Here is a 12,349-nt window from a genome sequence, read left to right as displayed (position 1 = left end):
AGGGAACTGACAGGAAAACCAGTAAAAGAAATGATGGACTATGTGGCAACAAAATGCAAGGAGGCACAGGAGAGGTTTGTTCCCAAGGGAAAAAGAAATAATGGGAAGAACAGAATGAGTCCTTGGTTCACCCAAAGGTGTAGGGAGGCAAAAACTAGGTGTACTAGAGAATGGAAAAGGTACAGAAGACAGAGAACTCAGGAAAATAAAGAGATTAGCCGAAGAACCAGAAACGAATATGCACAGATAAGAAGGGAGGCTCAGCGACAATATGAAAATGACATAGCATCGAAAGTCAAGACTGACCCGAAGCTGTTGTACAGCCACATCAGGAGGAAAACAACAGTCAAAGACCAGGTAATCAGACTGAGGAAGGGTGATGGGGAATTCACAAGAAACAACCGAGAGGTATGTCAGGAGCACAACACGAGATTTAAAGAAGTATTTACAGTGGAAACCAGCAGGACTCCAGGAAATCAGAACAGGGGGGTACACCAGCAAGTGCTGGATGAGGTACATATAACCAAGGAGGAGGTGAAGCTGCTATGCGAGCTTGACATCTCAAAGGCGGTGGGACCAGACAACATCTCTCCGTGGGCCCTTAAAGAGGGAGCAGAGACATTGTGTGTGCCATTAACAAAGATCTTCAACACATCATTTGAAACTGGGCAACTCCCTGAGGTATGGAAGATGGCAAATGTAGTCCCAATTTTTAAAAAGGGAGACAGACATGAGGCACTAAACTACAGACCTGTATCACTAACGTGTATAGTATGCAACGTCATGGAGATCAGGAGGAGAGTGGTGGAGCACCTGGAAAGAAACAAGTGCATAATTGACAACCAGCACGGTTTCAGGAAAGGAAAATCCTGTGTCACAAACCTACTGGAGTTTTATGACAAGGTTACAGAAGTAAGACAAGAGAGAGAGGGGTGGATCGACTGCATTTTTTTGGACTGCAAGAAGGCCTTCGACACAGTTCCTCACAAGAGGTTACTGCAAAAGCTAGAGGATCAGGGACACATAAAAGGAAAGGCACTGCAATGGATCAGAGAATACCTGACAGGGAGGCAACAACGAGTCATGGTACGTGACGAGGTGTCAGAGTGGGCGTCTGTGACAAGCGGGGTTCCACAGGGGTCAGTCCTAGGACCTGTGCTGTTCTTGGTATACGTGAACGACATAACGGAAGGGATAGACTCAGAAGTGTTTTTGTTTGCAGATGATGTGAAGTTAATGAGAAGAATCAAATCGGATGAGGATCAGGCAGGACTTCAAAGAGACCTGGACAGGTTACAAGCCTGGTCCAGCAACTGGCTCCTTGAGTTTAACCCTGCCAAATGCAAAGTCATGAGGATTGGGGAAGGGCAGAGAAGACCGCAGACACAATATAGTTTAGATGGCCAAAGACTGCAAACCTCACTCAAGGAAAAAGATCTGGGGGTGAGTATAACACCGAGCATACCTACTGAGGCGCACATCAATCAGATAACTGCTGCAGCATACGGGCGCCTGGCAAACCTACGGATAGCGTTCCGATACCTTAGTAAGAATTCGTTCAAGACTCTGTATACCATTTACGTCAGGCCCATACTGGAGTATGCAGCACCAGTTTGGAATCCACACCTAGTCAAGCACGCCAAGTAATTAGAGAAAGTGCAAAGGTTTGCAATAAGACTAGCCCCAGAGCTACGGGGATTGTCCTACGAAGAAAGGTTGAGGGAAATCGGCCTGACGACACAGGACAGGAGGGTCAGGGGAGACATGATAACGACATGAAAAATACTGCGCGGAATGGACAAGGTGGACAAAGACAGGATGTTCCAGGAAGGGGACACAGAAACAAGAGGTCACAATTGGAAGTTGAAGACACAAATGAGTCAGACAGATATTAGGAAGTATTTCTTCAGTCATAGAGTTGTCAGGCAGTGGAATAGCCTAGAAAGTGACGTAGTGGAGGCAGGAACAATACACAGTTTTAAGACGAGGTTTGATAAAGCTCATGGAGCGGAGAGAGAGAGGGCCCAGTAACAACCGGTGAAGAGGCGGGGCCAGGAGCTAAGACTCGACCCCTGCAACCACAAATAGGTGAGTACTCACGCATACACACACACACACACACACACACACACACACACACACACACACACACACACACACACACACATACACACATACACATACACACACACATACACACACATACACACACATACACACACATACACACACCACATACACACACACACACACACACACACACACATACACACATACACACATACACACACACACACACACATACACACATACACACATACACACACACACACACACACACACACACACACACACACACACACACACACACACACACAGAGCTTCACTGAAGATCACAACAGTACGAGGTGAGGAATCCACACTTACAACCTGGTTGTGGGAAAGAGGAAACTGGAGAGCACTTTGTTCCGAGCTCGTAGCCTCCGACAGGAATGTTCTCCAGGGTGATGGTGGCAACCAAGTGAATACCTGCACTGGACACATCCGTAATCTACAACAAGTTTACATCCGTCACCGGCAGTATGTGACGAAGCCTAGAGATCAGCCTTGGTTCGGCTTTATTGTAGAGAGGCTGCTACTTCTCAGTACAAGGCTTGGCGAAGGTACACAAGACATCCCAATACCTATAATAGGAACCAGCACAGGCAAGCCTGTAGGCATATGGGTGAAGTTCAGAAGTGGGCCATAACTAAATTTGAGTCAGACAAACACAAAAAAAAAGAAAGCACCAGTTAGAGTAGGCTCCAAAACCTGATGAACTTATTCCACCTCTAAATCGACAGGATGGGACCACCTCTACTAGTAATCAAGAGAAAGCTGACCTCTTTGTGGAGCACTTTGCTGCCAAAATGCAGGATTCTGATCCAGCTAGGAACCCTCCTTGGCTAACTGCAAGAACTGTCAAGGCTGTCAGTGGTGACAATAAGGCAGGAGGAGGTGCATCTTCTTAAATCGCTTGACCAAGAAAAGGCTTTGAGCCCAGACAAGTTGAGCCCAAGATAGATGAGTAGACGTGCAGACCAGCTAGCAGCACCCTATTGACAAAAACAAGAGCACAGCATAAATCATCAACTACCGAACATTGACACTGCCTTGAGACAATAATCTCAAGATAAATGACAGAGTTTTTTAACTAACACTCACTACTTTGACCGTCAGTATGGTTTCGGGAAAGGTTATATTGCTGCTGATCTGATGTTAAAACTCTCCAATAAGTGGCACCAGTCACTGAATGAATCCAATTTCAGCTGTGTGGTAGCACTGGACATTGCTGGTGCTTCCGACCGAGTATTGCACCAGGGCCTCTTGGCAAAATCTGCAAGCACTGAATTGGACAGAATCAGGAAGACATCCTATTGGGAGAAGCACTCCAGAGGGAAGCGTGCTTTGACCGTTATGGAATGTTTACTTCAGTGAACTTCATCTCATAGCAGAATCCCATACATATGCAAACTACTGTTCTCTGACATTTACTTATCCAAGAGAGGAACTGACAGCCGTTCTAAGCTATATTAATCACTAGGTAAGAAAAATATCAGCCTTCACTTCTCTACAACTCCATCTATAAATATATTGAACAACCACGGTGACATCACACATCCTTGTCTAAGGTCTACTTTTACTGGGAAATAATCTCGGTCTCGCCTACATACTCTAACCTGAGCTTCACTCTCCTCGCAAAGATTCATCACTGCTTTCAATAACCTTCCTCCTATTCCATGTAATTGCAACATCTGCCACATTGCCCCCTTATCCACCGTATCATACGCCTTTTCCAAATCCATAAATGCCACAAAAACCTCTTTATCCTTATCTAAATACTGTTCACCTATATGTTTCACTGCAAACACTTGGTCTACACACCCCCTACCCTTCCTAAAGCCTGTCTGCTCATCTGCTATTCTACTCGCCGTCTTACTCTTAATTATTTCAACAATAACTCTACCATACACTTTACCTGGTATACTCAGCAGACTTATTATTTTACAATTTTCACACACACTTGTCCCCTTTGCCGTTATGCAAAGGAGCTATGCATGCTCTCTTCCAATCCCTAGGTACCTTACCCTCTTTCATATATTTATTAAATAAAAACACTATCTGCTCCAAAATTATATCATCTGCTTTTAACATTTCTGTCATCCCATCAATCCCAGCTGTTCTACTTCATTTCATTATACCCATTTCCCCATGCACTTCCCCGACACTCACAACTGGTTCAATATAAGATGGTCCTCCTTGCCCTATACACGAAATCACAGCTTTCTTATCTTCATCAACATTTAATAATTCCTCAAAATATTCCCTCCATCTTCCTGATACCTCTAACTCTCCGTTTATTAACTCTCCTTTCCTTTTTATAACTAACAAATCTATTCGTTCCCTAGGCTTTCTCAACTTATTAATCCCACTCCAAAACTTTTTCTTACTCTCAACAAAATTTATTGATAACATCTCACCCATTCTCTCATTTGCTCTCTTTTTACATTGCTTCACCACACTCTTAACCTAAAACCCTCTCATATTCCAACTTTTTCTCTCTTACTACTCGCTTTACATCATTATTCCAACACTCGCTCTTCTTCCCTCCTGCACCCACTTTCTTGTAACCACAAACTTCTGCTGAACACTCTAATACTATATATTTAAACTTACACCATACATCTATGCATTGTCTATACTCTCACTAGCCCATCTGTCCTTCCAACAGTTGTTCATATCTTACCCTGCCTCCTCCTTCAGTTTATAAACCTTCACTTCTCTCTTACTTGCTGCTTCCATTTTCCCTATATCCCATCTACCTTTTACTCTCGCTGTAGCTACAACTAAAAAGTGATCTTACATATCTGTGGCCCCTCTATAAACATGTATATCTTGAAGTCTAACCAAAAGTCTTTTATCTACCGATACGTAATCCAACAAACTACTGTTATTAAGTCCTATTTCATATCTTGTATGCTTTTTTATCCTCTTTTTCTTAAAATATGTGTTACCTATAACCAAACCCCTTTCTATACAAAGTTCAATCAAATGCTCCCCATTATCATTTACACCTGGCACCCCAAATACGTCGGCCGTCTCCCACAGAGGCAGGGTGACCCAAAAAGAAAGAAAAAAAAACAAAAAGAAAGAAAAAGGTTCATTATCATTCAACACTTTTACCATCACTCATACATAATCACTGACCTTGCATAGGAGTTCAGATACGAGAGTTTAGACATCCCTCCAAACTGCCAGTACCCTAAACCCCTCCTTTAAAGTGCAGGCATTGTATTTCCAATTTCCAGGACTCAAGCCCGGCTAACTGGTTTCCCTGAATCCCTTCACAAAATATTACCCTGCTCACTCTCCAATAGCTCGCCAGGTTCCAAAAACCATTCGTCTCCATTCACTCTTAACACACTCTTGCACACTTGCTGGAAGTCCAATCCCCTCGCCCACAAAACCTCCTTTACCCCCTCCCCCCAACCTTTTCGGGTACAACCTCTGCCCTGCCTTCCTCCCCCAACAGATTTATATGCTCTCCAAGTCATTCTACTTTGTTCCATTCTCTCTAAATAACCAAACCACCTCAACAGCCCCTCTTCAGCCCTCTGACTAATACTTTTAGTTACTCCACCACATTCTACAAGATTGATGGACTGAACACATCGACTCCAGGCTGAGGGACTGATAACCTCAAACTTCTCCTCTTACATTTTTCTGCTTTGTATTCGACTGATGAAGCTACTGTGTGGCGAAAAGTTTCCTAAATAAAGATTCCCATATGTTGCATAAGTGTCTCAGTCTTCAACTTGTCGGTTTTCAAAACCATTCATCACTACTCCACACCTCCTCTTAATTTCTACACTACGAATTCTGTGCATAATATTTACACCACACATTGCCCTTAGACAGGACATCTCCACTGCCTCCAGCCGCCTCCTCGCTGCAGCATTTACAACCCAAGCTTCACATCCATATAAGTGTGTTGGTACTACTATACTCTCGCACATTCCCTTCTTTCCCTCTATGATTTACGTTCTTTGTCTCCATAGATATATCTCAATGCATCACTCACCTTTTTCCCAGAAATCTGAAAAAAATCACTTCTTCCATACTCCCTCCCTCCCTCCAATGTGATATCCATTATTTTAATCTAACACGATTGATGCCCTCCTCCACCTTACTCTTACCTATATACATTTTCAACTTTCTACCTTTACACACCCTCCCAAACTCGTCCAAAAGCACAGTATAATCAGCAAAAAGTAACTGTGTCAACTCCCATTTTGAATTTGATTCCCCATATTTTAATCCCACTCCCCTCCCTGACACAATAGCATTTACTTCTTTTAAAACCCCATCTATGATAAACAATCATGGTCACATTACACATCCCTGTCTAAGACCTACTTTTACTGAGAAGTAATCTCCCTCTCCCCTACTCACCCTAACCTGAGCCTCACTATTCTCATAAAATCTCTTTACAACATTGAGTAACTACTACTTATTCCGCACACTTGCATATGAAATGAAAACTTCCTTACATTTATCTAAATCCTGTTCACATATATACTTCAATGTAAACACCTGATCAACACATCCCCTAACTATTTTAAAGCCTCCTTGCTCATCTGTAATCCTGTTGTCTGTCTTACCTCTAATTCTTTCAATAATAACCCTACCATACACTTTACCTGATATACTCAGAAAACTTATTCCCTTATAATTTTTACAATCTCTTTTGTCCCCTTCCCTCTGTCAATCCCTAGGTACCTTCCCCTCTTTCATACACTTATTATACAAAAATACCAACCACTCCAGCACTATATCTCCCCCTGCTTTTAACATTTCTGTCATGATCCCGTTCCAGCTGCTTTACCCCCTTTCATTCTATGTAATGCCTCACGTACCTCCCCCACACTCACATCCTACTCTTCTTCCCTCCTGCAAGATGTTATACCTCTCTGGCCAGTGCGTGAAATTACCGCCTCCCTATCTTCATCGACATTTAAAAGTTCCTCAAATTATTCTCGCCATCTACCCAATACCTCCATCTCCTCATCAACTAACTCCCCTACTCTGTTTTTAACTCTCAAATCCATTCTTTCCCTTTCTTAACTTGTTTATCTCACTCCATTTTTTTTTCTTATTTTCTGCTAAATTTCTTAACAGTTCCTCTCCCACTTAATCATTTGCTCTTATTTCCACTCTCTCACCACTCTCTTCACCTTTTCTTTACTCTCCATATGCTCTGCTCTTCTTATATTACTTCTGCTTTGTAAAAAGTCTCATAAGCTTCCTTTTTTTCTGTTCTATCACACCATTTATTTCATTCCACCAATCACTCCTCTTTCCTCCTGCACCCACCCTCCTATAACCACAAACTTCTGCCCCACATTCTAATACTGCATTTTTAATACTATCCCATCATTCTTCAACCCCTCCCCACTATTCATACCTGCACTAGCCCACTTTTCTGCCAGTAGCGGCTTATATCTCGCCCTATCTTCCTCCTCCCTTAGTTTATAAACTTTCACCTCTCTCTTACTGTTGCCATTTTCCTTTAGTCCCATCTACCTCTTACTCTAACTGTAGCTACAACTAAATAATGATCCGATATATCAGTTGCCCCTCAATAAACATGTACATCCTGAAGCCTACACATCAACTTTTTATCCACCAATATATAATCTAACCAACTACTTTCATTACGTACTATATCATACCTTGTATACTTATTTATCCACTTTTTCATAAAATATGTATTACTTATTACCAACCCTCTTTCTACACATAGCTCAATTAAGGCTCCCCATTTTCATTTACGCCTGGCGCCCCATATTTACATACTACTCCCTCCACAACACTTTTACCCACTTTAGCATTAAGATCCCCAACCACAAGTACTCTCACACTTGATTCAATGGCTATACAAGCATGTAGAGCCATTCAACCACATTGGCCGGCATTCTTGCTGCTCCAGCACCAAACCCTAGTGCAGCACTGGCTCACAGTCAAGCTGGGATGACCCAGTCGCTGAAAAGGTGCTTGCCAACATGCCCAGGGCTGCAACATCAGATAGGGAGACTGCCCGTCTCCAGGCAGTGAGTGCACATCACTCCTGCGAATTCCTCCAAACATTTCCCATATCGGCAATGGGAACGCGACTCGACCCTAAGACCCTCAGTATTGCAGTGGCTCTGTGCCTTGCTGCCCCAATTCACAAAGAATATATGTGTATTTGCAGTGAAGCGCAAGCAGACCAATACGGTCTACATGGTCTTAACTGTTCCAGAACCAAGGGCTGGCATGCAAGACACAATGAGGTCAACGACATCATAAAGAGAACCCTTGCTATAGCTGGATGCCCAACCGAGAGGGAGCCCCAATCACTAGCAGCCAACAATACCCACAACCCAGCAAACCGCTCCGACGGGATCACCATCTATCCTTGGAAGAATGGCAAGCTCTTAGCATGGGACTATACCTGTGTGTCCACACCTATATCCATCACAGTGTGGGGCGACAGGGAGGAGCTGCTGACCACAGGGAGGAGTAAAGATCAGCAAGTACAGGAACATAAGCCAACAGTATCAATTTGTCCCAGTAGGATCAGAGACCTTGGGATCATGGGGAAAAAATGCCACACGTTTCCTCAAAGAATTGGGTTCCAGACTCATCGACACCACCAGGGACCCAAGGGCAGCCACTTTCATGTTCTAGTGCCTCAGCATCTAGAGGGGAAATGCTTGCTGCATACTTGGCTCGCGTCCGGCTTCGGAGGAGCTGGAGGAAATTCATGATCTTTAACACATTGTACTATTGTATTCATGTTTGTTTTTTTCAGCACATGTATTCTGTTTATCAATAAATGTTCACATAGAATATAAAATATATATGGGGTGGTAGGAGAAGAAAATATTCAAACAACTCCGGGGAGAACTTTGAGTTTTCCCTGAGGTACGTTTATTGTCTTCTCTGAGGATGAGGGTCCCCAGTCCTGCTACAGAGGTGGTACCTCCCTATATATATATATATATATATATATATATATATATATATATATATATATATATATATATATATATATATATATATATATATATGTCCTGCCGAATAGGCAGAACTTGCAATCTTGGCTTAAATAGAAACGCTTATCTTGCCATATAGGACAAGCGAAAATTTGTGTATCCAATAATTTCGCCAAAATCATTCTGAATCTAACGAAAAAAAATAGTTCACTGTGTTTGTTTAGTATTAAATTACTGTAAACAAATCTAAAATATATTTAGTTGGCTTAGGCTAAAATAAATTGTTCTTGTTATAATAAGGTCAGGTAAGTTTTCTAAGGATCTTTTCGAGAAAAATTAAAAGTTTTTACATTAACAATAATGAAAAAAATATATCTTTAAACGTATAAGAGAAAATTTTAGAATGGACTAATTTTAATGAGTTCTGGCTAATTGACCAGTCTTACATATTCGGCACGACAAATATATATATATATATATATATATATATATATATATATATATATATATATATATATATATATATATATATATATATATATATATATATATATATAATAGTTAGTTAGTTTAATATGTTTATTATGCACCCCATACCCATCCTGTGGGTGGTAGTCAAAAGATTACAGAGGTACATAATTGGTCCAGGGACTGGACTCCAAAGTTTTGATAGCTGAGCAAATTACAAAGGTAATGAACTAGATCTGGTCATAATCATGACCAAGTTACAAAGGTAATGAGCTCCAGGTTGATCTGGTCACATTCATGAATAATTGCAAAGGTAATGAATCATAAACACATTAATCATGAGAATTTACAAAGGTAATGAGCTCCAGGTAGAGCTGGTCACAATCATGACAAGTTTCAAAGGTAATGAATGATAAACACGTTATGACATGATTACAATCATAGACAAATTACAGAGTAATGAGCAGTTAACAAACATAGTAAGGAATTCATCCAATGCCCCAACAACAGATGTTGCTAGGTGCCTGTCTCTCCTCGGTAGACAGCCATTGCAAACAGCAGCAAGTTGCCCAGGAATCTGCTGCTTGCACGAGCACCATCGACCCTCCCCAAGAGGTCCAAGAAGCCAGTGACTCCGTTAGCAGCCCGATGGAGAGCTGTCCTAGGGACATGTCAGCGTCCTGGTGGACGCCAAGTTGATTGAAGATCCCAGGCCCTCGTGTGCACGGATGTTGAAGCTTGAGGAACTGAGTACACACTGCCTGTGGCACACCTGGCAGCTGCCTCGCGGTCGAACTCCACGATGCTGTCCCTGTAGTGGAAGTTCCTGTGAGCCCGGCACTCCCTGCAGTGCCATCGCTGACATCGTGGGTTAGGGGAGAAGTACCCTCTACAGATGGGGTGGCGCTGGGAGTTGGGTGGGTGAGGCGGGGGAGACGGGCAGGGGTGAGGCGTTATGAGAGGGTCACTGTTTACTACACACGCCCTCCCCCTCCCCCCCAGCGGAGAGGGGGGGGAGGCGCTGACTGGTCCTGACTTGACAACACCAAACCCTCTTAAAACTGCACAACACTTCAACTATTTACGCTGAAACGATGCACTGGGATGTCCGTTCGCTGCTCTGGTATCTTCTCAAAGCATTCACACTGAGTTCTGTTAAGTAGGGACCTGGTCAGCCTCTTTGACCAGGAGCTATCCTTGAAAATCCCGCAGCTAGCCCACTACACAACCTGCCGCGTCGGCCATGCCAACGGATCTGTGTATATATAATAATAATAATAATATACACCTGGAGTACACCTGGAGAGGGGTCCTTGGTCAAAGCCCCTGCTGCCCGGTCTGTGACCAGGCTCATATAGTCTGAGTATGCAACTAGTGAATGCTATTATTTATGTGTTGAATATGAGCATAAAAAATAAACCACAATTTGGTTTAATTAAAGAACATCTTGGTTAGTGGAGTCTTATTTTAAATTATATATTATGTCAATTAACAATTTTCTGAAAGACTTCTTGATCTCGTCCATCAAAGTTTAGTTTACTTGAGTAGATATGACTGATGTACGATGACTACAGACCTGTTATCAATCATAATACTTCTCTTACAATATATTAGGTCACCTTTGTAAATTATTTGTTTTTATAATACTGGATTTAATAACCGAACTGGAGTAAATTCATGTATATATTCATAAATTGATTTCTATATAGATGTACAGAAAGTACCGGCAGTTAATATTGTTAAGCAGTCACCATCACAGAAAGTACCGGCAGTTAATATTGTTAAGCAGTCACCATCACAGAAAGTACTGGCAGTTAATATTGTTAAGCAGTCACCATCACAGAAAATACCGGCAGTTAATATTGTTAAGCAGTCACCATCACAGAAAGTACCGGCAGTTAATATTGTTAAGCAGTCACCATCAGAGAAAGTACTGGCAGTTAAAGTACCGGCAGTTAATATTGTTAAGCAGTCACCATCACAGAAAGTACTGGCAGTTAATATTGTTAAGCAGTCACCATCACAGAAAATACCGGCAGTTAATATTGTTAAGCAGTCACCATCACAGAAAGTACCGGCAGTTAATATTGTTAAGCAGTCACCATCACAGAAAGTACCGGCAGTTAATATTGTTAACCAGTCACCATCACAGAAAGTACCGGCAGTTAATATTGTTAACCAGTCACCATCACAGAAAATACCGGCAGTTAATATTGTTAAGCAGTCACCATCACAGAAAGTACCGGCAGTTAATATTGTTAAGCAGTCACCATCACAGAAAGTACCGGCAGTTAATATTGTTAAGCAGTCACCATCACAGAAAGTACCGGCAGTTAATATTGTTAACCAGTCACCATCACAGAAAGTACCGGCAGTTAATATTGTTAACCAGTCACCATCACAGAAAATACCGGCAGTTAATATTGTTAACCAGTCACCATCACAGAAAGTACCGGCAGTTAATATTGTTAAGCAGTCACCATCACAGAAAGTACCGGCAGTTAATATTGTTAAACAGTCACCATCACAGAAAGTACCGGCAGTTAATATTGTTAAGCAGTCACCATCACAGAAAGTACCGGCAGTTAATATTGTTAAGCAGTCACCATCACAGAAAGTACCGGCAGTTAATATTGTTAAGCAGTCACCATCACAGAAAGTACCGGCAGTTAATATTGTTAAGCAGTCACCATCACAGAAAGTACCGGCAGTTAATATTGTTAAGCAGTCACCATCACAGAAAGTACCGGCAGTTAATATTGTTAAGCAGTCACCATCACAGAAAGTACCGGCAGTTAATATTG

The 12,349-nt window shown here is 42.1% G+C and overlaps 2 protein-coding genes across 3 annotated transcripts in view; one reads left to right on the top strand and one right to left on the bottom strand.

Moving 5' to 3' along the window:
• LOC128692432 (cytochrome P450 4C1) overlaps positions 1–12,349 on the top strand; it is a 610,069-nt gene that overhangs the window by 114,233 nt on the left and 483,487 nt on the right. The window lies entirely within an intron of this gene.
• LOC128692430 (cytochrome P450 4c3-like) overlaps positions 1–12,349 on the bottom strand; it is a 71,508-nt gene that overhangs the window by 24,881 nt on the left and 34,278 nt on the right. Inside the window, exon 4 of one of the 2 annotated variants that reach the window (XM_070096504.1) lies at positions 9,709–10,800. The exons of the other annotated variant lie outside the window; for it this stretch is intronic. Within the exon in view, the coding sequence (XP_069952605.1) occupies positions 10,766–10,800 (35 nt within the window). The 3' untranslated portion in view covers positions 9,709–10,765. Of the gene's footprint in view, positions 1–9,708; positions 10,801–12,349 lie in introns of those variants that run through there. 2 annotated transcript variants of the gene reach the window in all.

The sequence above is a fragment of the Cherax quadricarinatus genome, chromosome 53, assembly GCF_038502225.1.
Source record: "Cherax quadricarinatus isolate ZL_2023a chromosome 53, ASM3850222v1, whole genome shotgun sequence".
Lineage (NCBI taxonomy): Eukaryota > Metazoa > Arthropoda > Malacostraca > Decapoda > Parastacidae > Cherax > Cherax quadricarinatus.
This window is presented reverse-complemented; position numbering and strand designations above follow the sequence as displayed.